This window comes from Gymnoscopelus braueri (genome assembly GCF_963280865.1).
Source record: "Gymnoscopelus braueri genome assembly, chromosome: 15".
NCBI classification, from domain to species: Eukaryota; Metazoa; Chordata; class Actinopteri; order Myctophiformes; family Myctophidae; genus Gymnoscopelus; species Gymnoscopelus braueri.
In genome coordinates, this window is record NC_137620.1 from 17,489,634 (window position 1) to 17,517,322 (window position 27,689).

General features: G+C 42.5%; 2 protein-coding genes across 4 annotated transcripts in view; both read right to left on the reverse strand.

The window, feature by feature from the left end:
* Positions 1–776: 776 nt before the first annotated feature.
* Positions 777–18,666, reverse strand: cyld3 (cylindromatosis (turban tumor syndrome) 3). Its single transcript, XM_080452071.1, has 19 exons — positions 18,593–18,666; positions 16,814–17,070; positions 16,067–16,187; positions 15,377–15,534; positions 14,590–14,819; positions 14,029–14,151; positions 12,999–13,173; positions 12,303–12,408; positions 11,227–11,699; positions 10,665–10,830; positions 9,249–9,390; positions 8,601–8,723; positions 8,130–8,224; positions 6,008–6,071; positions 4,632–4,845; positions 3,876–3,984; positions 3,256–3,374; positions 2,279–2,486; positions 777–2,053 (listed from the first exon to the last, which is right to left on the reverse strand). Exons 2-19 carry the CDS (start codon positions 16,997–16,999, stop codon positions 1,869–1,871), a joined length of 2,997 nt encoding a protein of 998 aa, XP_080308197.1. The 5' UTR covers positions 17,000–17,070; positions 18,593–18,666; the 3' UTR covers positions 777–1,868.
* Positions 18,667–22,760: 4,094 nt separating this feature from the next.
* The window catches only part of LOC308102380 (adenylate cyclase type 2), a 39,150-nt gene continuing 34,221 nt past the window's right edge, over positions 22,761–27,689 (reverse strand). For all 3 annotated transcript variants that reach the window (XM_080452065.1, XM_080452066.1, XM_080452067.1), the window contains 4 exons: positions 26,973–27,080; positions 26,085–26,199; positions 25,832–25,956; positions 22,761–25,639 (listed from right to left, as the gene is read on the reverse strand). In XM_080452065.1, the coding sequence (XP_080308191.1) occupies positions 25,508–25,639; positions 25,832–25,956; positions 26,085–26,199; positions 26,973–27,080 (480 nt within the window). In that variant the 3' untranslated portion in view covers positions 22,761–25,507. The remainder of the gene's footprint in view (positions 25,640–25,831; positions 25,957–26,084; positions 26,200–26,972; positions 27,081–27,689) is intronic.

Below are 27,689 nucleotides of genomic sequence, written 5' to 3' on the forward strand. Positions count from 1 at the left end.
ATAAGCAGCCTGGTTTAGGGAAGCAAGTCCAAAGCAGAGTGTAGAAGAGAGACAGTAACGTCACGCTATGATCTCGCCGCAAAGCGGGCCTCTATGGGCTATAGTTCCAAACATTGGAACTATCTCATTGACGTAGACAGAGCACTTCCGCATTCCATTCTTACAATGGGAGTCGACGCTACTGTCATTACTCTCTTTCTAAATTACTCTGGTCCAAAGGAAGCGAGGATCCCCAAGTGTTAAAAAAAATAAGGGGATCCCCACATGGGTAACAGGGTAGGTGGGTACTAGGGACATCTGGGAACCTCGATGGCTATTTTGTCCAAACTGTAAAAATATAAATATATATTGAATATATATATATATATATTTGAAAATGTTTTTAAGTTAAGTAATGCATACATGAATAGAACATGCTTAGACATTCGACAATAAATTAAGGACTATTACTTCTGAAATTGCTACAAAACCTGTACATCCAGTAATGTTTGAGCATAAACAAGTTAAAAATAAGTCTGATAATGATGAACTGCATGTTCACATCATGTTAACATTACAAGTAATTTTTTTTTTACAATTTGGACAAAATGGACAATTTTACATCGAGGTGCCCACATGTCCCTAGCAGTAGCACCCACCTATCCTGTATCCGAAACAGGCCCAAACTAAATCGCAACCTACCAATATTTACAAGCAACTTTACAGAAAAACTCGCTTATAATGAGCAGACATGGCAACACTGATGATGAGATGGAAATAGAACCACGGACGCCCTCTAGTGGTATCATTTTATTATAACATTTGTTTCCATTCTTGCAAGTTCTGTCAAAAGCATACAAAGTAAAAAATTATAATATTAACACCATGGACTAATGAATAGAAATCTTTACAATCATTTAATTATTTCTTTGTTCAACACAAAACTGCATGTAAAAATGAAAGTGCAAATAACATCAGTGTAAAAGAAAAGTGACCATATTATATATATTATAAGGCACAATTGTGGAGTGTTAATGGGTTCTGTAAATTGTGCATGTCTGTGCACTGCTTATTGATATACTAGGCACAGTCATTAAAGTAAGCAAATGTGGGCATGTGCACATCAACATGTAGTTCACTACATAAAACCAACCCACCGCACCAATCAATTCATATTGCTTGTTATACTGACCAGTAGGCTATAGCACTGGTCATGTCAAGAATACATTCTAGGCTGGGGACAGAAAATACAGGTTTTAACCACTTGAACCCACAGCATGCCTATTTTGGGGGGAAACATTAGGCAAAAGTAGCAGATCTACAAGCCTGCACATGACAAGTTGTGAGCTTGTAGATCTGCTATTTTTAGGCGATTTGGTGTAGACGGGAAAAAAAGCTGTACGGCCCAAGTACAGCTGTAACTCAGTAACTGTTGGGTTTAAGTGGATTACTGATATGTGCTTGTGCATGGATATGTAAATGAGTTGCATGTTCCTGTACCTGTATGGTACAGGAACGTATGGAATGCAGCATTTGTAAGACGAGGGTAAGAGGTGTACAGGTGTGCGTGTGCGTGTGAATATTATTTACAGTGGGTGAGGTCAGTGCAACGGTATTGCTTCCCTATTTTGGGATTTTGTTTTTGTTAAGAGATGTAACCAATTGTTTTATGTAAGGACAATGCAGGATGGTATGTGTCTATGTATATCTCTTTGTTCATGAAGCACATTAGTCTATGTGCTGGTGCGTGCGTGTATATACAGTATATAAATATCTCTGTTCCCTAGCATTGATATACACAGACACATCTGGATCCTGTAGTATGTGTAAAATAGACCAAAAATTAAAAGGGCTATCAAGGGGAAGAGGATCGAGTGTGCACGTAAATGTCACTTGTACAGGCTGAGCTCAGGACTGTGATAGAAGCACATGTGGGCGTCGCACAGCAGGCGGCGGGCGGGCTCTCGTAAGGAGGCGGGGTCCAGGCGGCTCAACTCCTCTTCTGATAGGCCGAGGTAGCGGCCCACCTCAGGGCACGCCCTCACCTGGGGGATGTTGAAGCCGTTCTCGCCGCCTAGGACACACACACACACACACACACACACACACACACCTGACAATCAGACATCAGCTCCAATCCGAGACGCTCTTGAGTCTAGGTCCAAAATCACAATGGACCACAATGGAAGCAAGCTTTTGGCTTTTTTGGCTGTTTTTAACATACTATCTAAAACCTTTTAAATCGCCAATCGAAGATCTATCAAAAATCGATCAATCAACTTCTCCTTTGATCTCTCACCTTCCCTGTCCGCCATACTGTCGAAAAACAGCCAGTCAGTGGGGCGGGGCCCGTACTTGACGAAGCTCACATAGTGGCTGGTCTCGATGCACGTCACAGCGAAGAGGAGCAATTGCTGGCGAGTGTCACACAGCAGGCCGGGCCACGGGCCGTCGGGAATGCCCACCTGCTGTGGGGTGTGGGACACGCGCTTCTTGTGACTGTGGACCTGTGTGGAGGGAGAGACGCATACGGAGAAACACATAAGACACAATATGAAATAGATCAGTGTTTTGCGATACCACACGTTGTGAGGTTGAGGCTATTTTTAGTTATTCTTGAAATAGGGCTCAAGTAGCCTGGGCTCAATACCCTTTTCGGGTTTTCTGATCCGTTCGGAGCGGAAATAACTTTACGTCATCGGGTGGCCGAAACCAACAATCGGGACCACCGGCGCCGTGCATCTTCCAAGATGATTCCCCTGGTTTAAAACTTGTTTAGTTTGGTATAATCGTTTTGTTTCTTTTGGTATAATAATGGTTTGGTGTGTCCAATTTCTGTTCTAACTTGTAGCGCGACTAGCGAGACTAAACTAATTGACTCGCATTATGTGGGGAACAAAAATAATGTGACGCCAACCGGAAACCAACCACCGGAACCACGATTCTTTATTTTCCTTTTTTATAAACCGGAACACACGGCTGGTTTTAGAATGAATACCAGGCTTTCCTCCGCGGTGGAAAGTCTGGTGGTGACGCGAGGTTAGGGCTTAAGTAACTCATTCATAATGGATTTGTGTAGGTTTGGGTTCCAGGTAGACACCAGATTCTATTTTGGGTCTAGGCCTGAAAAGGTTTGGGAACCCCAGAAATAGAAATAAAGTTATTATGCAAGAGACGCTAGGCCATAAAAAACACAATAGAACAGACTGTGGAAGTAACTGAATAATACAGATAAATAATAATAATAATAATAATAATGATAATAGGAAAATATACCTGGGTGTTGCAGGTGTGGCAGTATTGTTTGAGGCGACCAGGGGTGATGTCTAGATCTTCATAGCACTGTAGACACTCCCACTCTGCCACTGCCTGACAGATACTACACTGTCTCAGAGCTGGAGAGAGAGATGGAGAGACAGAGATGGGGAGACAGAGAAAGATGGAGAGAGAGAGAGAGATAGAGACAGAGAAAGATGGAGAGAGACAGAGAGATGGAGAGAGACAGAGAGATAGAGAGACAGAGAGAGTAATGGAGAGAGAAAGATGGAGAGACAGAGATGCAGCACTATTAATAAAAAAAAAAAAACTCTTCCAAATGTGATGGAACCGATTCCGGTTCCTCGATGTTGGATCCGGATCCCAACCCTACTCACAGGCCTTTTAGGCTCTGTGCATAAGTTAGTCCCAGGTTTCATTTGACTGGCTCCAATCCAGCAGATTTGAATGGGTAACACACATAGAAAGGTGTCATTTGTTGTTTCTACGTTCAAATCTGCTGCTGCCGACTTAATTTCCATTATTCACATATCCTGGAAAGGTTTCAGGTTATGGAAGGTTCTGGGTTAACCCTTCCTTCGTAGCGGGACAGAGCCATATGAAAGCCAGAAGGGTCTTACTGTCCTCCAGGAGGTCTGTGATGTCCAGGCTGAGCGAGGGCAAGATGGCGTCGAACATCTTGAAATCCCTCCCAAACCTGGGCATGAGCAGCAGCAGACAGGAGGGGGCCTGGTGGGGGAGAGGATGGGGAGGAGAGTAACAACACGGATATCAGTGGTTAATCAGACTAATTGATTTCGTTTTTTTTTGTGTTGATGTATTTAAAAAAAAAACAGACACACTTCTCGATTATTCGAATAATCAAAGAAGCAATAATCGCTAAAAATCTAATTCGAATCCTGTAAATTTTTTATTGACATGTGTGTTGACAAGTCTGCTTATTATAAGCGACTTTGGGCTTGTTTTCCTGTAAAGTTGCTTGTAAATATTGTTTTTTTTGGCTTGTTTCTAAAGTGTAGTTACTTATTTAACCCCTATATACATTGACTATTTGAAAATAGACACAATAGACACAAGCTCACATCTGCTATTCTCAAAAAAAGAAAAGGTTACAAATCTGGAATGTTTTTGAAACATTTTACAACACAAATCTTGTATGGGGGTCACTGGCACAAAATATTTTCAGATGGGGGTCCGTGGCCAAATAAATACATATTAATTTGGGGGTCCTTGACATCAAAATGTTTGAGAAGCACTAAATCAACATTAGACAATAAAGTTAGACTGATCTGCCCTGGTTGCTTATATTATTTTGGGCTTGTTTTCATAGACCTGGCTGCTTGTTTCTGGCAACATCTGGCAACATTGGACATTACCTCCACAAACTTGAGTCCGGCGTGGTGGAAGGAGGACTCCAGCAGAGCCTGGACGCTGGCCACCCTCAGACGCCCCCCCGCCGAGGGGGAGGACAGAGGGACGGGACTGAGGGACGATGGGGACAGAGGGGAGACAGGGGAGGACGGCGAGGGGGGGAGAGAAGGGGGGAAAAGCTGGTAGAGGTGGAACTCCTGGGGCTGCTGGTTCGTCGATCTGCAATAGGGGGGCAACAGTTAATCGATACAGGCAATACAGTCCATCTATACACAACAATCAATAAGTTAAAATAGCCAATCACAAGCGTTGTGAGCTTGTTGATCTGCTATTTTAACTACTTATATGGATTATTTGATATATATATATATATATACTGTATATGTAGAAAAAATAATAATATATATATATATTTTAAAATCATGCTTCTCGGTTATCCTAAAAAAATTTGACGGAATAATCGTAAAGGAGGTGAAGGAAGAGGAGAGACTTGGTGAGGGTTGGGGGGCAGTGATAAGAGGGTGGGAGAGAGATGAGAGAGGGTAGGAAAGAAAGAAAGAGAGACAGTTAAAGAAAGAAACAGAGAAAGACAGAGAGCCACGTTGAAGGAGAGAAAACAACAAGAAAGTGGGGCAGCAGCACAAACAATGTTGACAACACAATGGACAATACAACAATGGATGCTCAGAGGTGGTGTGTTGTGTTGTGCCGTGTTGTGTTGGGATGTGTTGTGTTGTGTGCAGGTGGGTGGCAACTGGCAAGGTTATTATAGTTTAGCATTTTTCATTCGTTTTATTTTGTTTTTTGATTGATCGATCGAATACTTTATTGACAATATTGTTAACAGTACAGGTAGTGCAGACAAATGTTAAAGGAGTACCGGTAGTTCCCACAAAAAATTACTTATTTTGGAGGGGTTTTTTTTGTCGCATTCCTGAGCAAATAATTTGATGACTGGCTGTCTCCTACTGAGTTTCCTATTGATCGATGACCCGGTTATCAAATTATGAACTACTCCTTTAAGCTAAACGGATAACACAAAAGGTCCCAGGGCCAGGGGTCTTGTTTCCATTGTGCGTTTGCTTATATAGTTTATTTTTTGAAAAGGCGTCGTTATAGTCTAGTTTTAGTTAGTTTTTAGGTTCTTATCGTAATATAGGGAGGTCAGGGGAAAGATTCAACAAGCTCAGAAAAATTGTGAAAATAGCAGATCTCACAACTCGTTGTGATGCCATGCGTTGTGAGATGGGCTTATACATTGGCTATAGTGGGTTGGTGTTCACCAGAGTGATCACATGGTGCAGTGGGGTTCACCAGAGTGATCACATGGTGCAGTGGGGTTCACCAGAGTGATCACATGGTGCAGTGGGGTGGTGTTCACCTGATCTTCAGGAGGGGTTCTATCTGGAGCAGCTGGAACAACCTGTTGAGGAACTCCTCTGGATCTGATGGACACACACACACACACACACACACACAGCAAGCATGATGACATTCCTCTGTGGCACAACAGTACTGCACTGCATATACTGTACACTACAGTGTGACCCCACACACACACACACACACACACACACACACACACACACACACACACACACACACACACACACACACACACACACACACACACACACACACACACACACACACACACACACACACACACGGTTTAAGTGGTTAAACTGATTGTAATGCTAATAACTGATTTTGCTTGGGACCCCCTTGAACCCCCACATGGACCCCACTTTGAGAACCACTGCACTTCAGTATGACCTTGTGTGTGTAAGGCTTACACACACACATACAGTACACCATGTAACAGTACATAGCAGTAGAAAGATACAGGCGACTGAAAAATCCCTTGACGTTTACATGTAAATGGAGGAAATAAGTTATCTCTCATGTGATAAGGTGGGCATACATAAGGTTGCGATAATGAGTTGGTTTGCTCCAACAGAACTGAGTGATGCAAAAATAATTTTAACATGCAGTCATTGCAGTGCCATGATTTTGGTACTTTATCTGTTTTTCATTCATCAAGGGCTCAACATCACTCCTAGTTTAGATCAGTGGTTCTCAAACCTTTCAGCCTGTGACCCCCAAAATATTCACCCCCTCACTCAGTTGAGGCCTAAAATTTAGTTTGACACGGTTCCACAGATAAATGTAGCTGAAAATAGCCGCTCTACATGCTATGCAGGGCTATTTTCAAAATTCTCTTTCCATAGGTAATATTTGACAATTTGGAGAATCTTTATAGTACAGTTTGTTGAATACTTTTGACGCAGTAATGGTCTTAAAAGTTCTTAAAAGTCCTTAAATTGTCACTGTAGAAATTTGAAGACACCCTGTTATACTGTATGTTGGTTTATTTACTGTTGAGTGAGAAAACAATGTGGCACATTGAGCAAATCACCAAATATTTCTTTCTATTTATTCATAGAAGTGTTTGGGGGGGAGGGAGGGGTAAAGTGGTGCAAGTCGGGGGTGATAAAGTCAAAGCCTGCGATGAATATAGTTCATTACTACATTTAAACGTTTTTGTTTTCCCTCCGTGTAAACCTTTAGCGATTTGACCAGTTCATATCCCTATAAGTGGACAGTAGAGATGCGCGGATGGGTTTTTTTGTCACCCAAATCCGCGTTAACATGTTCATTATCCATCCGCCATCCACCCGCGGTACTTATATCATCCTATTTATAGATCCGCACCAACCGCACCAAATAATTGTTATTTTCCTGACGTTAGTTTTCTTATAAACAGTGTTACTCACCACTGTCGCGATGCAGTGACTGTATACAATCCACAACCATGGTAACAACAAGCGCACGTCTTCATTAAGTTACTTTCGCTTTCAACCACTTTGTTGCCATGTCGGCTTTTTATAAGCGACTTTTAATATAATAAACTTTATTTATATAGCACCTTTCATGACATAAATGCAGCTCAAAGTGCTTTACAGAAAAAGAAAGAAAAAGTGAAAACAAAACACAGAGCAAAAACAATGCTCTGTGTTGCGACTTTTGGGCTTGTTTGGCACTTGTTTTGGGCTTGTTTTCATAGACCTGGCTACTTATTTCTCTTGCAACCTGGCAACACTGGCTGCCTACAAAGCAACATGTCGTGAGCGGCTATTTTGTGCCTGGTGTAAAATGACGTAATATTAAAATACTACAAACGCACACACAGTGAAATTTAGTGCTTTTTAAAAGCTATTATAGGCCTATAGATTGATATCATTAATTTAATTCCGCATTATTTCACCCGCGGTTTATCCAATATGAATTAATAATTATATTTGATTGACCCAAATCCACCCAAACTGCGGTTAACTGCGGCAACCGCGGCTAAAACCGCGATCCGCGCATCTCTAGTGGACAGATAGAGTAGATAGACTGATACTATGTAGATAGAGAAATACTCAATTGAGAGGGACAGATAGATAGGGACTGGTATTTAGAGAAAACACACACGCACACACGCGCGCGCACACACACACCTTTCTCCTGGTTGGTGAAGCCAGTGTCACTGCTGCTGTCAGCCTCCAGTAGTCTTCTCAGAGCCATGGTTTTACTGGCACACACATAACCAAACCTGAGGAACAGCCAGCACTTCATCATTCAATGTAGCAACACTAAATACTAAATCTGCTAATTAGAAAGGAATGGTACATGACGTCTGGAAACAAAAGGGATTTGGGGATTAACCACTTGAACCCTAGCGTCCCTGCCCTATTCTGGGCATGTCAAAATAGCCAAATGTTTGGCAAAAATAGCAGGTCAACAAGCTCACCACATGAGCATTATTTTCACTATTTTGAATCGTTTAAAAAAAAGTTTTGAAGACCAAAATACTGATCGATTATTAATCAATGATTGTATAAAATGATCTATATCCTTTTTTAAATAATTGATTAAATTGATGAGTTCGATTAACTGATGCACACCCCTATTTTCCTGGTGCTGCTCACCTGCGGAGTGGGTTGACGATCTCGCAGCGAAGCAGGTCCTGGGCCTGGCTGGACAGGGAGCTGGTCTGGGGGTCCACAGGACACAGCAACACCCAGTCTGCTGAGCTACAGCATGAGAACAAACTGTAGAGGGAGAGAGGAGAGGAGGTCAGTCTACTGAACTACAGCATGAGAACACACTGCAGAGGGAGAGGAGAGGAGTGAGAGCGCAGAGAGAGGTAGAAAGAGACATACAGTAGGGGGTGTTAGCGAGAGGAAGAAAGATGACTTGGAATGTGAGAGGGAAGAAGACTGAAAGAGAATGTAAAAGAGAGATGGAAAGAGAGAGTGAGTGAGAAAAAGTGAGAGAGAGAAAGATAGAGTGACGCTGGGAACCCACCAAAAAAAAGCTTTGCTTTAATGTGCCTGACTGTTCTCGCCAAACCTGACCAGACCAGCGAGGTCTGGTCAATGCGTTTCAATGAGAACAAAATCTTGCACAGCTGCATTGAGCGGGAAGAAAATCAGCGTCCTTGTGCTTATATGCTTGCGCGCCAGGTGGGTTTCAAGCGTGAGAGAGAAAGAGAGAGCGAGAGCGAGCGAGAGCGAGAGAAAGAGAGAGGGGAGGCTGCATAGAGTGAGAGACCAACATCAACATGTGTACAGTACCTGAACAGCGTGGCATCCAGGTAGCAGGAGTTGAGGTGACCCTGGATGCCTCTCTTCCAGCCACAGAACACCTCCTTGGCCTCCTCCTCCTCCATGGGCGGGGTGTGCTCCTCCACCCGCTCACTGCCCCACTCCGCGAACGCTGGGGGACAGAGGACACAGGTAGCGCATTTTCAACCGCTTTAAAAAAATAGCGCAAATAGTCTGTCTATAAGCTCACAACGCGTCGTGATGCAACGTGTTGTGAGCTTGTATATTGCCAATTACCAATAAACTTTATTTTAATCACAAATAATGCATTTTTCAATGTAATGATGAGTATTATTTACATTAACTAGATGAATGGGCTAAAGTAAACTTGTTTTCCAAAAGAACTAAATGCACCGTAGTTCTGTTTGTTGTGTGTAGTCATTGTGTGTGGTCATTCACTTAATCCTGGGTCTGGGTTGGCATGTTCCAGGCTATTGAAACTTTGTTGTTGCAATATCACACGCAGCTTTGGGTTGTTGCTGCATTCTACAATTGTGGTTAAAGTATTGGGCTGTGCGTGTGTGTGTGTGTGTGTGTGTGTGTGTGTGTGTGTGTGTGTGTGTGTGTGTGTGTGTGTGTGTGTGTGTGTGTAGGTGTTGTGTCCATGTGCAGAGACTGCAAGCGACACGTCTAAAGTTGTGCATGTGTGTAATCATAATCGTGATTTAGTCAGTTTCCATTTTTTTCTGTCTCTTGCTCTCTTTGTCTCCCTCTGTCTATGTCCTTCACTTCTCTCCATCTTTTGTTACTTCTCTGCATATTTTCACTTCCTCCCCTCTCTCTCACACACTCAGACCCCCTCAGAATTCACCTTCAGGGGTTCCCCGGAAATTCAAACACTTAAGCCCCATTTTATTTTCCAGTTATAAAAAAATTGCCTTGTGAGCTTAGTAGATTTTTGAAAGATTTTGACAAATCTTGATGGGGGGGGGGGGGGGGGGGGGCTGGCACCAGATCTTTTGAAATGGGGGGTCAGCAGCCAAATACATATATATAATGTCTAAAGTTTGTGGGGATGAGGACACGCACACATATACTTCTACACACACACAGGCGCTTGAAAAAAAACATTTCAACCACTTCTTTACATCTATAACCAGCTCAGTGGCCTTGTGGTTAGTGTGTCCACCCATAGACTGGGAGGACAGGGTTCCTCGGCAGGGTCATACCAAAGACTATAAAAATGGGACCCAATGCCTCCCTTGGCAGGGTTGGATTGGGGTCCCAATGACATACCAGCGTCATGTCCAGAGGATGTACTTGTACATCGAGTCGCCTCATGCTACAGAAACAGGGGATAGGCTCCTGCCCTATGGGCCACATGGCTGGGCAAGGCTTACTTAACACCAATAAAACAATAAAAGGTTGATTCTGACTGACACACACCTATTGAGTTGCACCGCTCCACTTGATTGACCCGCGTCTCGGGGGCGGGGAACCTGGAGTCCCGCCTACAGTTCCGCAGTTTGACGAACAGCCCCTTGTTGACGGGGCAACGGAAATGACGCTCTCCCAGGTAACTGCCGTCTGTCCCGGCACTCAACTCTTGGTCCTGGGTTTGAATTTGGTCACAGTTAATCAACCTGCAGCTCCTACTATCATTGTTACTACTATATATATTTTATTTTTAACTTTTAACACCTTTTTTAAATAGCTAAAACAGCACATCTACAAGCTCGAGCTTGTAGATCTACTATTTGTTTGCCATTTTATAATTATTTTTTAGAGTTTTCTCCTACAATGACAATATGAAAATAGGGATGCCAGGTTGAAAGTGGTTAAAAACACCTTATAAAGTTTATCAACTATCAAATAAATATACTAAAATCGATAAAAACAAGTGAACTTGCATAAGGTGACATTTATAATAATGACAAAGTCATCTATAACAGCTCAAATGATAAAAGCCAGTCAGAGGACCAACAATACGGTAACACTGTCAGCCTACCAGCTCAATCCCCGCCACCAGCTCAGGAACCCCGCCGATCCGACCAATCCAGCGAATCACTCCAAAAAGGGGCGGGTCATTCACCTCCACCATCGACCCCACCTCCAGATCAGCTCCCAATCCCGCGTCGTCGTCGTAGTTCTCGTCTGCGAAGTCGCCGTTTCCTGGCGAGTGCAGCGGAGAGGGAGGTCCGTGTATGCCATTCGAGGGCCGCGGTTGGTCCCGGTCCGTCGGTGAGACCGGCGAGGGCGTGGCTTGGGGTTTGGGAGGTGGGAGCAGAGGAGGTAGGGCGGGCTTGTGGGTGGGCTTGGGCGGCGGCAAGGGAGGGGGTTTGAGACCTTGTTTCTGCATGGCGAGCTGAGGAGGCATCAGGGCGATTTTGAGGTTGAGGGGGACATTGGTAGGGCTTGGTTTGGGGATGGGGGGCTGGACCGGTTTCAGGATGGATTTGGGGCTTTGGCGGGATTTCGATTCTGGGGGAAACAGATAGAAGACAGAACAGTTAGGGGTTCATGTAGTAGAGACAAAAAATACGCACATCGTCTTGAACACAGACAGACAGACAGACAGACAGACAGACAGACAGACAGATAAAAACTACGTTTCGACCTACATGAGTACAATAAAAAGGACATACATAGGGGTGGTTATATAAGAAGAAGTGGGTAGGGCTCATACCACAATGTTCAACACAAAACACGTATTTAAGTCAAGTGTCCATTTCCAAAGAACAGTATTGTCCTCCTACAAACGCTGCACAAATCACATACAAAGAGCAAATCGTTGCTGTCGGGCAGAAACCTCTTATCTCCATATTCTAACTTATGTTTTTTCAAGAGGAATTAGAAAGTGCAAAAAAATAAAAAATAGCAGATCTGCATGCTCGAAAAGCGACGCGTTTCGAGCATGTAGATCTGATATTTTTGCTATTTTTGAATTTGAATCCTGAAAAGTAACAGTTTTGGACATATGAGGTTTCCAGTTTCCAGACGATATACATTTGATATGAATATAAATTAAATTAAGTTACTGGCACTATTACAACAATTATAACATTTAATAAGGAGAAGACATACCAGGGGAGACCTTGGCAATGGCCAGTATTTCTCCATAGAGAGGAGAGGGAATGTGACAAAGCTTCTCCCCCTTATAAAAACCATCCCAGTTACCTACTGGAGCATCCTGTAACAGACAACACACACATACCAGTTACTGGAGTTTCCTGAAGAACACACAACACGCAGACAAAAATCTACCGAAGAATCTCCATTTTGTTTTACTGTCTGCACATCTGCAACGTCCGAGTCTGAACTGATTAACAAGTTGTAATTCACTATGCGGAGTACACGTACACATTTACAACCACTAACGTCACTTAAAAACAAAGTGTGTCCATCAGTTCCACTTCGACATGCTCTCTGTAGTCTGTATGTGTACGCGCACATGCACTCAGCTCAAAAGGTTGAACCAAGAACGGTTGAACCGAGAGAGCAGACCTTTGCACCGTAGTACGACTTAACCGTAAGAATTGAATTGACTGCACAGACAGGGAGCCCATAGAAAAGACCTTCCATGGGTCATTATAGAACCTGCAATTATTATTATCATCATCATCTCCGCCAGGCCCGAAGGCCAGGGATAGAGATGTTTTTGCGCCTGTGTGTATGTGTATGTGTGCGTGAGAGAGAGAGAGAGAGAGAGAGTCTCCTCTCTGGGTCATTTTGTTCACGGGCAGACAGACACACACGCAGACTGACAACACAACCACTTACCAGCAGGATTCCAACGTACATCCCAGAGGAGTTCCGGCCAGGCAGCGGCCCACAGTAGCGCACCTCGCCCCCCTGGATGGTGTGATCCAGGGGGAAACACACCCTCTCGCCCTCCCGGAACGGGGGAGGCGAGGTGGGGCCCCGGACCTGAAAGGAGCCAGGCCCCTGGGTAGGGCTGTAATGATGGTGACATTTTTATGATTCATTGTCATACAAAACAATTGTGATTCAGATTTAATTGTGTTTTTGGCATTGAACATTGGAACACATAAACACAAATTTGCCTTTTATGTTTTGTAAACAAATTGCACAGGACAGATATGACATAACTTAATTATACAAAGCCTATTGATAAAAGCAAATAAACAAAGAAATGACAATAACCAGTACTAATAATCAAAATAAATAATGTACCATGGCTAAAACATTTCCTGCTTTTTTGCACCTTTCATTTGAGTGCAATTTAGGAGCATGTTAAAATAAATGAAAAATATTTTCATAGTCTCTGTTTCTTAAAGGTTTTTGTAGAGTGCAAGTCTTTTTCGGACAGTTTTTCTTTGTTTTTGAGACCATTGCACCTGCAGTCAATCCTGAACAAAGGACAAAGAAAGGTGCGACAGTTTACCCTGGGCCATGGCCAAAACAGGCCATGAACTTAATAATATGATTGTAATCGTGATTACCACACTCAAAACCCACCTTCTCAGACTCGCATTGCCTACCTAATTCAATCCCCCTTTCCTACCGTTTATTTTGCAACATTTTAGTGTGTTCTTAGTTTTTAACCTTTTTAACTATTGTTTTTCCTAACAAAGTTGTTTTTATTTTGTTTATGTTTTTGTAAAGCGACTGAGTATTTAGAAAAATGCTAATATAAATATATAAATTGTATGTATTATTAAATCAGCTATTCTTGTTATCTAAAAAAAGATTTTCAACGGGAAACGAATCTCACGATTATACAAAAATCATTGAGATTATCTCAAATAATTGCAATCAGGTGATTATGTGATAACTGTGACATGCCTACCCCTGGGCTGTGAGGGGGACAGAGTCAGCGGTACGAGACAGGATGCTGACGGGGGCCTGCTGCAGAGCACGATGCTGGGGGCTGCGGCCACTGGGAGGCTGATGATGGTTCTGGCTCTGCTGGCTAGAACAGAATAGAACACTTGTATTGGCGGTTTAGAAATCATAAATCATAAGTCAAAAAACGCCAACGTGGATTATACACAAAATAAACTAAGCTTGTTTCCATTGTGGTCCACTTTGAGACATGGAACAACACGCACTGTACAAACAACCATAAAACAAAGAAAATGTAATCCTTATATATAAAGTTAGTAGCAATAAATATAGAGGTACACTAAGAGAAGAATCCAATGCAGTCAGAGGAGCGGGCTATCCGGGGTAGGGATCTAACTATGACCAGTTAGTTGAGATGAAGCCATTCTTACATTTTGCTATAGGGAATTTAGGGATTTCCGGACTGAAGGGATGGCATTCCACTGAGTAATAAAAAGCATTTGTCCCCTTAAGCGTCCTGAAACTGGAGAGAACAAGATCATATGAACTTCCCCTTGTTGAGTACCTGTGATTGTTGTTAGCAGGGTAGTAGCTGGCGCCGTTGCCATCGCTGCGGCGGGATTCCCGGGGCTCACGGACACGGTCCTGCTCGTTAGAGCCGCCGCCACTGGAGGAGGACCACTGGCGTAGTCGGATGTGACTGACGGGCAGGAAGAGGGCGGAGGCTTCGGGGCAGAGGAAGAGCTGGTGGCCCTTATAGGAGCCGTTACTTACTCCTCGACCTACTGCTGAGCCCTGCAGCATGGTGGGAGAGAGAGAGGGAGAGAGAGAGAAAGAAAGAGTAGCTAATCAGCATGGGTTGCATCTCGTCTTTATGCCAATTGATTCCTCCCCACACACATTTATGTGTGTTGTCACTGCTGTTGTATCCTGCTGACTCACCTGCCAGTGAGGAGCCCCAACCGGGAGGACGTAGAGCCTTCGTCCTACTCCTCCCGACCAACACTCCCTGCTGACAGGTGCCGCCCCAGCCCGTGGGAATACATGCAGTGACAATTATCGCCCTCCCCGGCCGGCTTCCCTCCCCCGAACACGGGCCAATTGTGTTCGTAGACAGACGCTCGACAAAGCCGGATGCACCGCGGTGGAACCTAGCCCCCAGACTCGGTGGTGGTGCGTCTCACGTCTTTTCTTGTCGCCCTCCAATACTCTAGAGCCTGATTGATACATAGCAGATACCAGATCCAGAACAAGCTCAACAATGCATCGCAAACTTATAGATCGGTTATTTTTGCACAACACCGGCATGCAACTAAGAAAAATCAGGCTAACCCTAAAAGAATTGATCTTACTTTCAGTTGGACCCCAAACAGCACACAGCTGCTTCCTCTGGTCAGAGGACCTCTGTGTCTGAGCTCTGCCTCCGCCAACTCGTCTGGTTGGCCAATCTGAGCCCACAGGCGGGTTCCCAGGGGCACAGCAGCCAATCGCTGAAGCTTCCCAGGATCATCTAAAAAAAAGGAGTTAAGCCTAAATGTAGTTAGGTTTCAGAAATAATTATTTTATTATTATTATTATACGTTTATTTATAAAGCACTTTTCGAAACAAAGTTACAAAGTACTTTACAGACAGGATAGAATTAACATGACACAACTAATTAAAACAATGAATTAAAACCTTGTTCACTTGACTAGAAAGATAATGTGTACCGATTTGTGTGATGTTTGGACAAAATTTGTAGGAGTAATTGTTGTGGTTGACATTTAGATCATGTCAAAGGTCATGTCTCACCTAAACACAGGATCTGACATGAATTGTGGCCTGATGGTCAATATTAAGTATTAGCTCAATGGTAAGAATGTCAGCACTTGCGCAGGAAACCGGGTTCAAATCCGGGGTAGAAGAGGAAAGTTACATAGTGCTATTAGTGCAGCTTTGACAAGTGGTAGATGGAATAGGTTATCACGTTAACCAAAACGACCACTCCATCCTCTGTCCCGCCACAGTATTATATTAGTAGTAAAACCATCATCATTATTACTTAGCAGCAGTTTGAAACGGGTTCCTGGGTCAGTAACAGGCTCCAACAGACCACAGAGGTCACTGGCAACTTCTACCAGGAAATGTCTCTCTAGCTTCACCATCATACCGTTGTCTAAGACCTGAGAGAGAGAGAGAGAGAGAGAGAGAGAGAGATGGTAGAGATAAGCTAACAAGGTTTAAGTATGAGTGATCAGCCTTTATTCCTATCGACACATGAGTCACCATTTTTGACAAATCATTGTTACAAAATATCCCATGTTGGTCACTTTTTATCCCATGGCATGACAGCAATTATACTGCATTTGACAGAAAGTGGAGAGAGTGACACACACACACACACACACACACACACACACACACGGGGTACCATTTGCCGAAAATAGCATCTACGAGCTCATAACGCCTCACTCATAGATCAGCTACTTTCGCCAAAGAGGTTTGTTGTAGACTAGAGGGAAAACATAGCAAGTACAGAGTCAAAGGTCATGTTATAGAAAAGATCATGTGTAAACAAACAAACAAAAAACATTAATTGACACAACACTGATGACAGTGCTGTCAAACAAGTCTATGAAGCCATCTATGAAATCTATGACAAAGTTTAATCTGCAGCACATTTTTATACAATATGTATGAGGGGGGTCCCTGCTTCATCCCTCTCTCAGCTAAGGGCTCCAGCCCACCGTCCTTGGCCTGAAAAACGTTGAAGACCCGTGTAGTAGAGATAACATTCTAAACACTTTACCTTCACCCAGACTTGGTCCACCCTGCTCTTCCCCATCCCCACAGGGTCTGACAGCTCCAGGCACATGTTGCCCTGCTCCAGCCTGATGGTCCCCTCCAGCTGGTCCTGGACCTTCAGGTCGGTGGTGATCAGGTACATCCTGGGAGGGCGCCGTCTTTTACTCTGTTCGTGATGGGCCCCTGACATGGTTGTGTGCTTTGTGTGCTTTGTGTGTGTGTGTGAGTGTCACAGAGAATTAAAGCCCCTCATCATTCTCTCTGAAACAAGAAAAAGGTTGTTGTTAGCAAGTAATGTAAAGTATCAGGGCTCGCCTTGAAATATTTAGGGAGCAACCACCAAAATTTAAGGAGCGCCAATATGAAAGCGATTTAATGAATAAAAACAGCAATATAACAGTGCGGTTTACTTTGCAAGTAACATACAATGGTGAAAGTAGCCTTAAAAACACATGGCAGGCCACCACTGGGACTTGCAATATCTCCTGGGGCCAGGATTTAAAATATAGTGTCCTGGTGGGATACAATAAGAGTGGGCACTAGGGAAGAGTGGGCATCTCGATGTAAAATTGGCCATTTTGTCCTAAATGTAAAAAAATTAAATATTTGAAAAATGGTCTTAACTAATACATGATGTGAACATGCACCGGTACATCATTATCAGACTTAATTATATCCTTCAACTTCCTGTTTATGCCCCAAAATGACAGGTTTTGTAGCAATTTGTAGCAATTGTAGAAATATTAGACTTTACTTGTAGAATGTTTAAGCATGTTCTAATCATGTATACTTTAACTTTAAAAACATTTTCCAAATATTATTTTTTTAAAACATTTTTTTGGGGGGGAAAAAAGCGAATTTAACACCAAGGTGCCCACGCTTCCTTCCTTGGTGCCCACCTATCCTGTTGTTACCCCGACAACAGCCGATCTACAAGCTCAACAAGTGTCTTGTGAGCTTGTAGATCTGCTGTTTTCGGGCGAGCGGCACACAGCCGTACGACGCGTTATAAATCAGTACACTTCCTATCTCATAACAAGTGCACGTTTAACGTTGCCTAAAAAGCTAGCCCTGGTCCAGCGTTAGTGAGTTCTCTCCAACGCTTTGCCAGCCGCGCTGCTCTGCTCGTAGACTGAAAATTCCACTGCCGTGCGAGGTCTCCAACTTTAGTAAAAAATAACAAAACCATTTTGCTATTCACCGAAACAAATGCTGTTTTGTTTTGTTGAGAGTCTATTCTCCAGGGTGGGAAGCCTCTCAGCACCCCACCTTCTCTGTATAATACACTTTTTGGGCTGAAAATAAAATATTATAAATTATTTTATTTACTCCACTGCGCCCTCTACAGATCTGGTCAATGGTAATTTATATTGACCAGATCTGTAGAGGGCGCAGTGGAGTAAATAAAATAATGTCCGTCTGGCGAACATATTTTATTTTCTGCCCAAAAAGTGTATTATATAGAGAAGGTGGGGTCCTGAGAGGCTTCCCACCCTGGAGAATAGACTTTCAACAACTCAAAACAGCCTTTGTTTCGGTGAGAAGCGAAGTAGTTTTGTTTATTTTTACGAGACCTCGCACGGCAGTAATGTTCGGTCTATGAGCAGAGCAGAGCGTTAGAGAGACCTCACTAACGCTCTGGACCAGGGCTAATAACAAGTGCATTTTTAACGTTGCCTGAAAAGCCTATTGAATGTTTGTATGGGGTTGAAAAGTTAATAAAAACAAAGCAAGGTTATCATTAATAACCTACTAATAATATTTATGTAAATAACAAACTTACCAATAACTTTTATCCTACTCTGAGAGGTTGCACTCGGTCCACATATTGATAACAAATGCCCCAAAGCAGGAAGCAGGGAGATTGACATGTGCAGCGACCAATGGGGAGTTAGGAAAGTTACACATCCCATAGCCCACGAGGACGGTCATCGTTGTTGTTAATGGGTCGGCTCGTGATTGGGTAAAGTTGGTTGTCAGGGCAACCAGCCTGAATTTCACCTGGGGTTTCACTACTCACATATTTATGAGGTTTAGTTTTTAGACTAATTGGTTTTAGGAACATAACATCAGTGGTGGATTTTTTTTTTATTAAGTAAATGTAGAAATACTGCGTTAGAATTAGATGTCCCGTATTCAAAATGTACTTGAGTAAAAGTAAAGTAATGGCATCAAAAGTAAAAGTACTCATTACGCAGAATGTCCCATTTCACAAGTTTGCGAAATGTATAGAAATCTTTAGAAAATAGCCTATCTACAAGCTGAGCATGAGTTTGACTGGGATTTCAATCGACATCTCTTTCCTGTCACTACAACTGTTTCTCCTTCTTGCCACTGAGTTTAGCACATTGCTAAAGCCTACTTCACCCAGCAGATGTAGTCTTCCAGTCACTTGGTCATGTTTTTCGTTGTAAAATATCCGCCCGAATAGGGACTTGAACCCTAGACCCTCAGATTAAAAGTCTGATGCTCTACCGACTGAGCTATCCGGGCTCTAAACAGAGCCGTACTTGAAGTCGTATTTAAAGGCCACTAGGTGGCCACATGCTCATAGCTTTAGGTTTACACTGTCCGTACATTGAAATGTAACCTGACTCTGCCAGATGGGGGCGGTATTGAGTAACTACGTTTCTCAAGACAGCATACTGTGACGTAAGCTTCTTGGATCTGGAAGCGTCAGGTTAATTGAAATGATCAGTGGTGGAAAAAGTACTCACATTTTTTACAAGTAAAAGTCCGGTAATCAAAATGTACTTGAGTAAAAGTACAAAAGTTTTGGTATCAAAATGTACGTCTTAAAGTGCCAAAAGTAGAAATTACTCATTATGCAGAATGTCCCATTTCACAGGTTGAAGATACTTAGATCAGCTATTTTCAAATAGCCAAAGTTTAAGTAGGGCTAAAATACCTCAACATTTTACTTATGTATAGTACTTGAGTAAATGTATTTAGTTACTTTACACCACTGGAAATTATACATTGAAACGACTTGTTTTGGAATGTTGTATATATTTTTATATATAATTCATGAGAGCAAGGTGTGGGACCACCAGAACCTGTGGCTTTAGTCTTTTTTTTTTAATTCCATTATTCCTGTAAATGAGAGAGACACCATTTGACAAGTAGCCTACTTACTTGTTACTTACTAAAATATCCCATGGTGGTCCCCTTTTTATCAAAGTGCCATCGGGTACCTATACCATGACTTTAATATACTGCACACAGTGCAGATGATCACTGTGTGCAATTCTTAGGATGGGTGTCTCCACAAATTTACTGACAGCCTGTACGGAAAGTGGTGAGAGTAATGACACGCACGCACGAAAGCACGCACGAACGCACGAAAGCACGCACACACGCACACATTTAACTATTTATTCATATCCACATAAAGGAGAAACATACAGGGACACAAACATTATAGGTGCAGTAAGGTTACAGTCACAAAATCATGGCATATGTCTTCATGATATAATATTGTCACTCAGTACTCTATTACACACACACACACACACACACACACACACACACACACACACACACATAGGGCATTCACAACTAATGATTTTTACTAGTCGACTCATTTGACCACGTAGTAGTCGACTAGTCGACTAGTCGAAATTTACATTTAATTTTTTTTGGGGGGGGCATTGTTTTAATGCCATCCTACTACTATATTACTATTATTATTATCCTCCTGCCCTTATTTTTATGGCGTTTTAAGGGAAGCGCTTCTGGCACAGCAGCACAGCACCACAGCAGCGTCTCCAAGGATCCCCATTGCCCAATAATAGGCTTTTATTGGGCATACTTTTGACCCCCTTTTGATAAAAAATAAAGTCAGGAGGATAATAATAATAGTAAGATGGGGCATTACTATGGCATTAAAACAAATTTTGTTTTCAACTATTCGACTATCAACAAAGTCGACTAGTGGTTATACTAGTCGACTTTTGGTGAAAGCCCTAACACACACACACACACACACACACACACACACACACACACACACACACACACACACACACACACACACACACACACACACACACACACACACACTATATTAAACAAGTAAGACCGCGAACGCGGGAAGCGAACGCCAACAAAAATAAATGATAATGAAAAGAAATCATCTAAAAAAAAGTAACCAATAAAAAAATATATAAAAAATAAATAAAAAATCTGCGTTAAAAGGAGCATCTTAGAAAAATACAAATTCACAAAAAAAAAACTTTGAATGTCTTTGAACAATTCAACAAAGTGTTTGAAGTGGCTGTTTCACCCATTTCCGGGGGGCGGAGCCAAAATCCGAGCCCGAAGTATTTGTTCGTAGACCCCCACTTAGGGGGGGTAGAAAAAGTTTCGGAGCGATTCGGGCACTTTTCATTTAACATGGGGTTTCAATGGGGAGTTTTTAGGAACCTTCTCCGGGGCGTGGCTTCCGGGGGAAGGGGCGGGCTTAAACGCAACCTTGACAGGTGTGTTCAGTTTTCAAAGGCCTTTCATTTGATGTATGGTACGTCTATATTGGACATTTACTTGGCTGCACACAGGGCTGAGGCAGTGCATGCACACAGAGACGCACACACACAAGCCGAGCACGGTTTCATAGTAAGCTCCACTTGCGCGGAGGCGCGCCTTCGGCGCGCCTCCTTCCGCTGCGTTCGCAAAAATAGCAGGGTCCCTGGCACAAAACATTTGCAGATGGGGGTCCATGGCCAAATACATATCATTTTGGGGGTCCTTGACATGAAAAAGTTTGATGAGCACTATTGTAGGCTATATAATGTGGCATTTTGGGATAGCTGGGTGGCATTGGCAATTTGGCATCAGTTAAGGGGATCCCATTTACTGCCAATAACGCATATATGCGTTCTATTGAATCCATCACTTGCCTGCCAATAACGCATAAACGCGTTCTATTGAAAAAAACATATTTTTTTTAAATTTGACCCAAAGACCAAGGAGATATGATTTTTCGAAGATCTAGACTCCTATCCACTTCCTTGTTAACTTAAAACTTAAAAATTCTGTATCTCGGCTCCTGAGTACTTTTTGTTTTTCAATTAAAAATCTCTGGCAGCCAACAGCTAAAAATCTGAAATAACTCTGGCAGCTGGTGAGTAAAGAATAAAGTATTATGAGTTCTTTCTTTAAGGATGTTTGTCTTTTACAGTTGCACCACTGGTGGAAGCCCATCTAAATGTCCCCTTTGTGGGACAATACAGTTACATTGACCTTCAAGTCAAAGAGGTCAAAATACTCACATTTCTACTTTGCCTATTTATTCAGATGTGAGCCAGAAGTGCAAATGTTTTGTCCTCTTTTTTAGTTTGAGATGTGATACCCTTTTCATATGTTGGAATATGTTGTAACCCTATGCTTTATAAACATATACTATAGTTCTTATAACACTGTATAATGATGGAACTCATACATCCATCAATTATGAAATTATTATAGCCTAATAATTGACCTTAATTTGTTGCAGCACTTTGGTCAACGATTGCTGTTTTTACTGTGCTATATAAATAAAGTTTAATGTTATTTGATTCATGAGTCATGGCGTGCACACTAGGTCCCACTTGTTTACTATTCATTGTGGTTGCTTAGCAACGAGCCATTCTGTCCCACGCAGTCCCTCCAGACGATGGGATAAGGACTACCAATAGACACTTGGCCAACTACTCGGAACATGTGGGCGTTACCCATAGGGGCGTTACCTCGACGGGGAAATTCCATTCATATAATCAAACACCGTAAAAGGTATGCGTGGTAGGCAGTGGGCACGCGCACACACACACACACACACACACACACACACACACACACACACACACACACACACACACACACACACACACACACACACACACAGGAAAACCATGCTTTAGAATGGAAATATGTATATACTTTATTCATAAATAGAATATGTATTCAATCCTTCGTTTATTTTTTTACATTTTCACTTCATACTGACGTCAACAGTAAGAAATAATTCTCTACTTCCTCAAAGGCCTGACATTGCATATCAAACCAAATTAAATATATTATTGTATTCTGAAGCTAAAACAACAAAGAGGAAGTGGAAAGTCCATTATCAAACTTGCATTTCATGGCACAACACAGTAAGTTGTTGCTGACAGTTTTCTACTTTTTTTGTAAATTGATGCCCTATACTTGATCATACTACAGCGTCACACAAAAGTATCCAAAATATACTATTTACTATATTTTTGACATACAGTTTTGGACAAATGAGGTTTCTGTCTCCCGACAGAGACGAAATAGTTGTGTAGTATGGTACAGCATGTACTGATTAACTTTACTTTTCAACTAATCTCCACTCAGGAATGAAGCGTAGTTTGTGTAATGTTATGTTAAATGATTCATCACTGAGTCTGAGCCCAAATGCAAAATGTCCCTTTTACACAAACTGACAAAACATTCCAACGGAGGAGCTTTTAAACACAACACGGCAAAAGTGAGTCAGCTTCAAATATGGCACTCGTATTTATATGAATAGACTAGTGGTTTATACACTTTTTGTGCACAGCAAGGCACACCAACGGGCAAGTCAAAATCTCAAGGCACACCTGTTTTCATAGCAAAAAAAAATGCAGATCTACAAGCTTACAATGCATTGCATCACGAAGCCTTGTGAGCTTTCGTCTATAATACATCAGGACCACAACGGAAACAAGTACCCAGGACTTTTTTTGTGTTCTCCTTTTAGCCTTAATGTCTGACTGTACCTCGTATTGTTTCCATTTCTGACTAATAAAGTATTCAATCAATCAATCAATATGACATGCCAAAAATTGGTTAAGAAAAAACAAAAAAACAATTAGAGTGCTGAATTACACTTTAGTGTCCCTGCACCTGTTGAGATACTAATGCTCGCTTTGCATTTCTGTCTTTCCAAAAATTGAAATGCAAAGAAGAAATACAATACTGGACAAACCAGACTATTTTTAAATGACAGATAAATGCCGGTGGAATGCTCAGTCAGCTGACTCTCTGCCAGTGTAGAGAAACTCATCGAACGCCGTAGTCGGGTGTCCTTCAGCTCCGTTGCAGCAAGCCAGTCCAGTGTGTCATTGTCTAGGTCAATTAAGTCACGATCACAATTCGGTGGCCGGTATTTGGGGCAGCTGGTCATCACTTGTTCCAGTCTGTAGTGGATCCCTGCATTCACAGTGGGAGTCAAGTCTGTGACTTCTGCATTGTTGCACCGAAACGTCCCACACCGGTCCTCACTCAGGCGATGGTGGGGGAGGTGCTGGCCAAGAACATCTGTGGGACCCTCGACGATGCTCATCCTTTAGGGCAATGTTATGAGATGTTTTAAGGGAGACATTCAAGTGTACCAGCAGACTGAATCATCCAAGAATATTGAATGGAACGACTATACCCTTTCTTTTTTTTTTCAAGTTCAGTGGGTTCTTCATAATCGTGTGTTGAGGGTGGGTGGGGGTTGAAAGATGTTCAACACATAAGTTACCCTTGATACAGTGCACTACAGTACATCTCAGAGTTAGTAAACCTGTCCATGAGTAAGAAATATATTGAGTATAATGTCATTTAAGTTGCAGATGCCACGCTATGGTTTAGTTGGTTGTATTTTGGTTTAGTGTCTTTTCCAAAAGACAGCCAGCTTCTGGAGTAAACACAAGTCTAGTGTAGTGTAGACATCAGGTTCCAGCAAAGGGTTGTGTCTTTTATGCCAAATGTCTGTACCTCGAATGCTTGACACATTTAAGGGCTTAATATACTATGATGTTAAGCACGGTGTCGTGCACCGGAAATAGCTGATCTACAAGCTCACAACACGTCGCAATGAGACACATTGTGAGATTGTAGATCTGCTATTTTCTATGAATGACAGGAGTGTGCAACTAAAGTACCCATATAAATCAGATGTTAGAGGGAGCTGCCACCTTGAAACAACCCAGTGCAAAAAAACTACTACATCCAGGATGTTGGCTTCATGACAGCTTCTGACTGGGGAAGTGGACTACTTTCAGTCCAACAATGGTACATAGCAGTGGTGAGAGAAACAAAAAAAAAAGCACGCACATCCACTCACTGAAGTTCCAGGTTCCGGGCAGAGGTGAGAATCCAAAAAGAATAAAGTCTGCACACTGGATCATGCTCCAAAGTTTAAAATGTATTGGTTTCCACCATTTGGACGTAAGGTTTCGAGCCTCACAGCTCTTCATCAGCCTGATGAAGAGCCGGTGCGGACATAGCAGTGGTGACAAAGCTAGCATCATCTTCCTCTATCGAAGAAAACGCTAGCAAGAGGTTCCATGTATTCCTCTATCAGTTGTATTGACGATATTCCAGAGAGCATCAGCTCCTCAGAAAAGGCAGTGGCAGTCAGATGTCCATACAAGTAGTACTTAAATAAATATAAATAAATATGTATCTGGCTTCCAGTAACAGACAGATGGGGGTTTACCACATCAGAATGTATACACTTATAAGTGTGTGAGGTACGTTGTCAGCTAAAGAGAAGTATACTGTACGTTTTGTGTGGTCATCTAAAACTGGCACACAATATAATGAACTTTGTGGTAAACTGCACCCATCTGGTACATCAAGTAGTTTAAAACAAACATTAAATGCTATTCACAAGTACGACTTTGGTGGGTGACCCCGCAGTCAGACTGGCTGGGGAGAACTCGTCTTCTCAGAACTGAGGAGATGATTGGTCGTTGATGAAGTAGGTGGTGAGTTGACCTTTGCCCTTGACGTGGACCACTCCCCGGAGTGTGACACTGTACCCGAGACTCTGGACCACCTGGGCTGTCTCCTCTGTCACCTGACAGAGGAGAGAGAGAGAGAGGGAGGGAGAGAGAGAGAGAGGGGTAAGACTAGGGACATTGACAGTGTACACTGCATAGTCTGCACTACCTTAGGTGACAAATGTGACGTATTTCTAACTTAAGAAAGACTTGAGGAGAGGGTGATGTGACACCTCTGACAATTATTCCATCTGTCTCTATGCTCTTACCTGTATCTTGTCCAGTACTCCAGTGCTGTCCATCCTGCTCGCCACATTGACAGCATTCCCCCAGATGTCATATTGAGGTTTATGGGCTCCGATCACCCCCGCAATCACTGGCCCGTGGTTTATTCCTACAACAATGGACAATACCCATGTAGATACTAGCATTTATTCAAATAACTGTTTTAGTTGTTTTGTTTGTAACATCAGCAGCATTTGTAGGAGTAATATTACTATTGCAGTATTGATCCAAACTCACCGATCCTGAGTTTGAAGCTGTTGAAGGAGTGAGTATTAATGAGCTCCAGTTTGCCCATCAGTGCAAAGGCAAACTCCACCATGCAGCGCACATGACTGTAGGATGTCTCACATTCCTGTAGGGGGAGATAGAGAACATGGTTCAGTAACGTTGTGCAGGGAGCAAAATAAGCACTAGTGTAGTCTAGCTCTAAAGTAAACATTATAGCCAAAGAGCAGATGTTCACCTTTCAATATTACCAATGCAGTATTCTTTTCATGGACTCTGTTAAAGCTGCAATCTAGGACTCATTTAAATGAATAAAGCATACTTTTAACCATTCTGTATGGTACAATAGCATAATACAATCTGCAGTGGTTGGGGATGGGTCTCCCTACTCTTCCATTGAGAAATTTGACCTGGTGTCAGGTATAGGGCATAGGCCACCTACTGGTGGACATGTAGCCCTGCCTGAAGCTCGTAAACTTAACATCTCCGTACCGCCGGTTCCCTCTTGTTTGAGTGGTAGATATGTTTGGTCGGTAATACGGTAATTGGTCAGGTTCAAATCGTGTGTTATAGTTGCAATGGCCTCTTTCTGTCGGGAGAGAAGATAATGACTTAGGGATTGTACCTGTGTTCTCAGTGCACTGCACACTCTGGAACTCACTAGATCATCTACCTTGCTATTACACATACATTTCTCAATAACTTACTCGTCTGCTTTCTATATGGGTAATTTAATTCTCAATGTATTTTCTGCCATGTTATATTGCACTCATGTGGGACCGGCATGTATCTTGTCAGTAACTGCTTTTTTGTTTATTGGGTTGTCTTCTTGTATGAACCACATACTTGACAACAAAGTGATTCTGACATTGATGATGAGGCGGCCGGAAGGAAACCGACCTTTCTCTCTTCTCCTGGAGGAGTGCTGGTCAGTCCTGCAGCAGCCATGTACGTACTGCCAATGGTCTTGATTTTCTCAACTGAGCTGAACTTGGGCTTGGAGAGAAGCTGTAAGGGAGAGACAGGAATACTTAGAGAGACCCGGGGGGATGAAAGATGGACAGAGCAACAGTTAACCTGATTTTCATTGCACCTGTTAGCCACTAGGGGGCAATGAAAAGAAGTTAAACAACTACAGGGTGGGTGATCAAGGAGTTAGAGCAGTTATCTAAACAACGTAACTGGCATCTGTCTACAACATACCTGACATCGTCTGAACAGGGGTTCGATAAAACGAACAATCAACAACAAAAACAAAGGGGGATACATTTATTTAACCACTAAAGCCCTATGCTTATGTATGACACAGCAAAAATACCGTAGCCTATCTACAAGCTCACAATGCATAGATGCGTAGTGACCTTTTAGATTTGTTATTTTCACTGTTTTCAAGTTGGTCAATATTTGATAAATATTTACACATTTTGACAGATTACCCAAATTAGGGACGCCAGGGTTAATGTAACTGTTAAATTGTGATATTATCAAACATAAATATCAAACATATCAGACAGTCTTACATTCCCAAAAGGAAATGCATTCAGTCTGACCAGGGGAAGGAATAAAACATATCCCCATCAGTGATAAAAATGAATGAATGACCACAATGGAGGTATC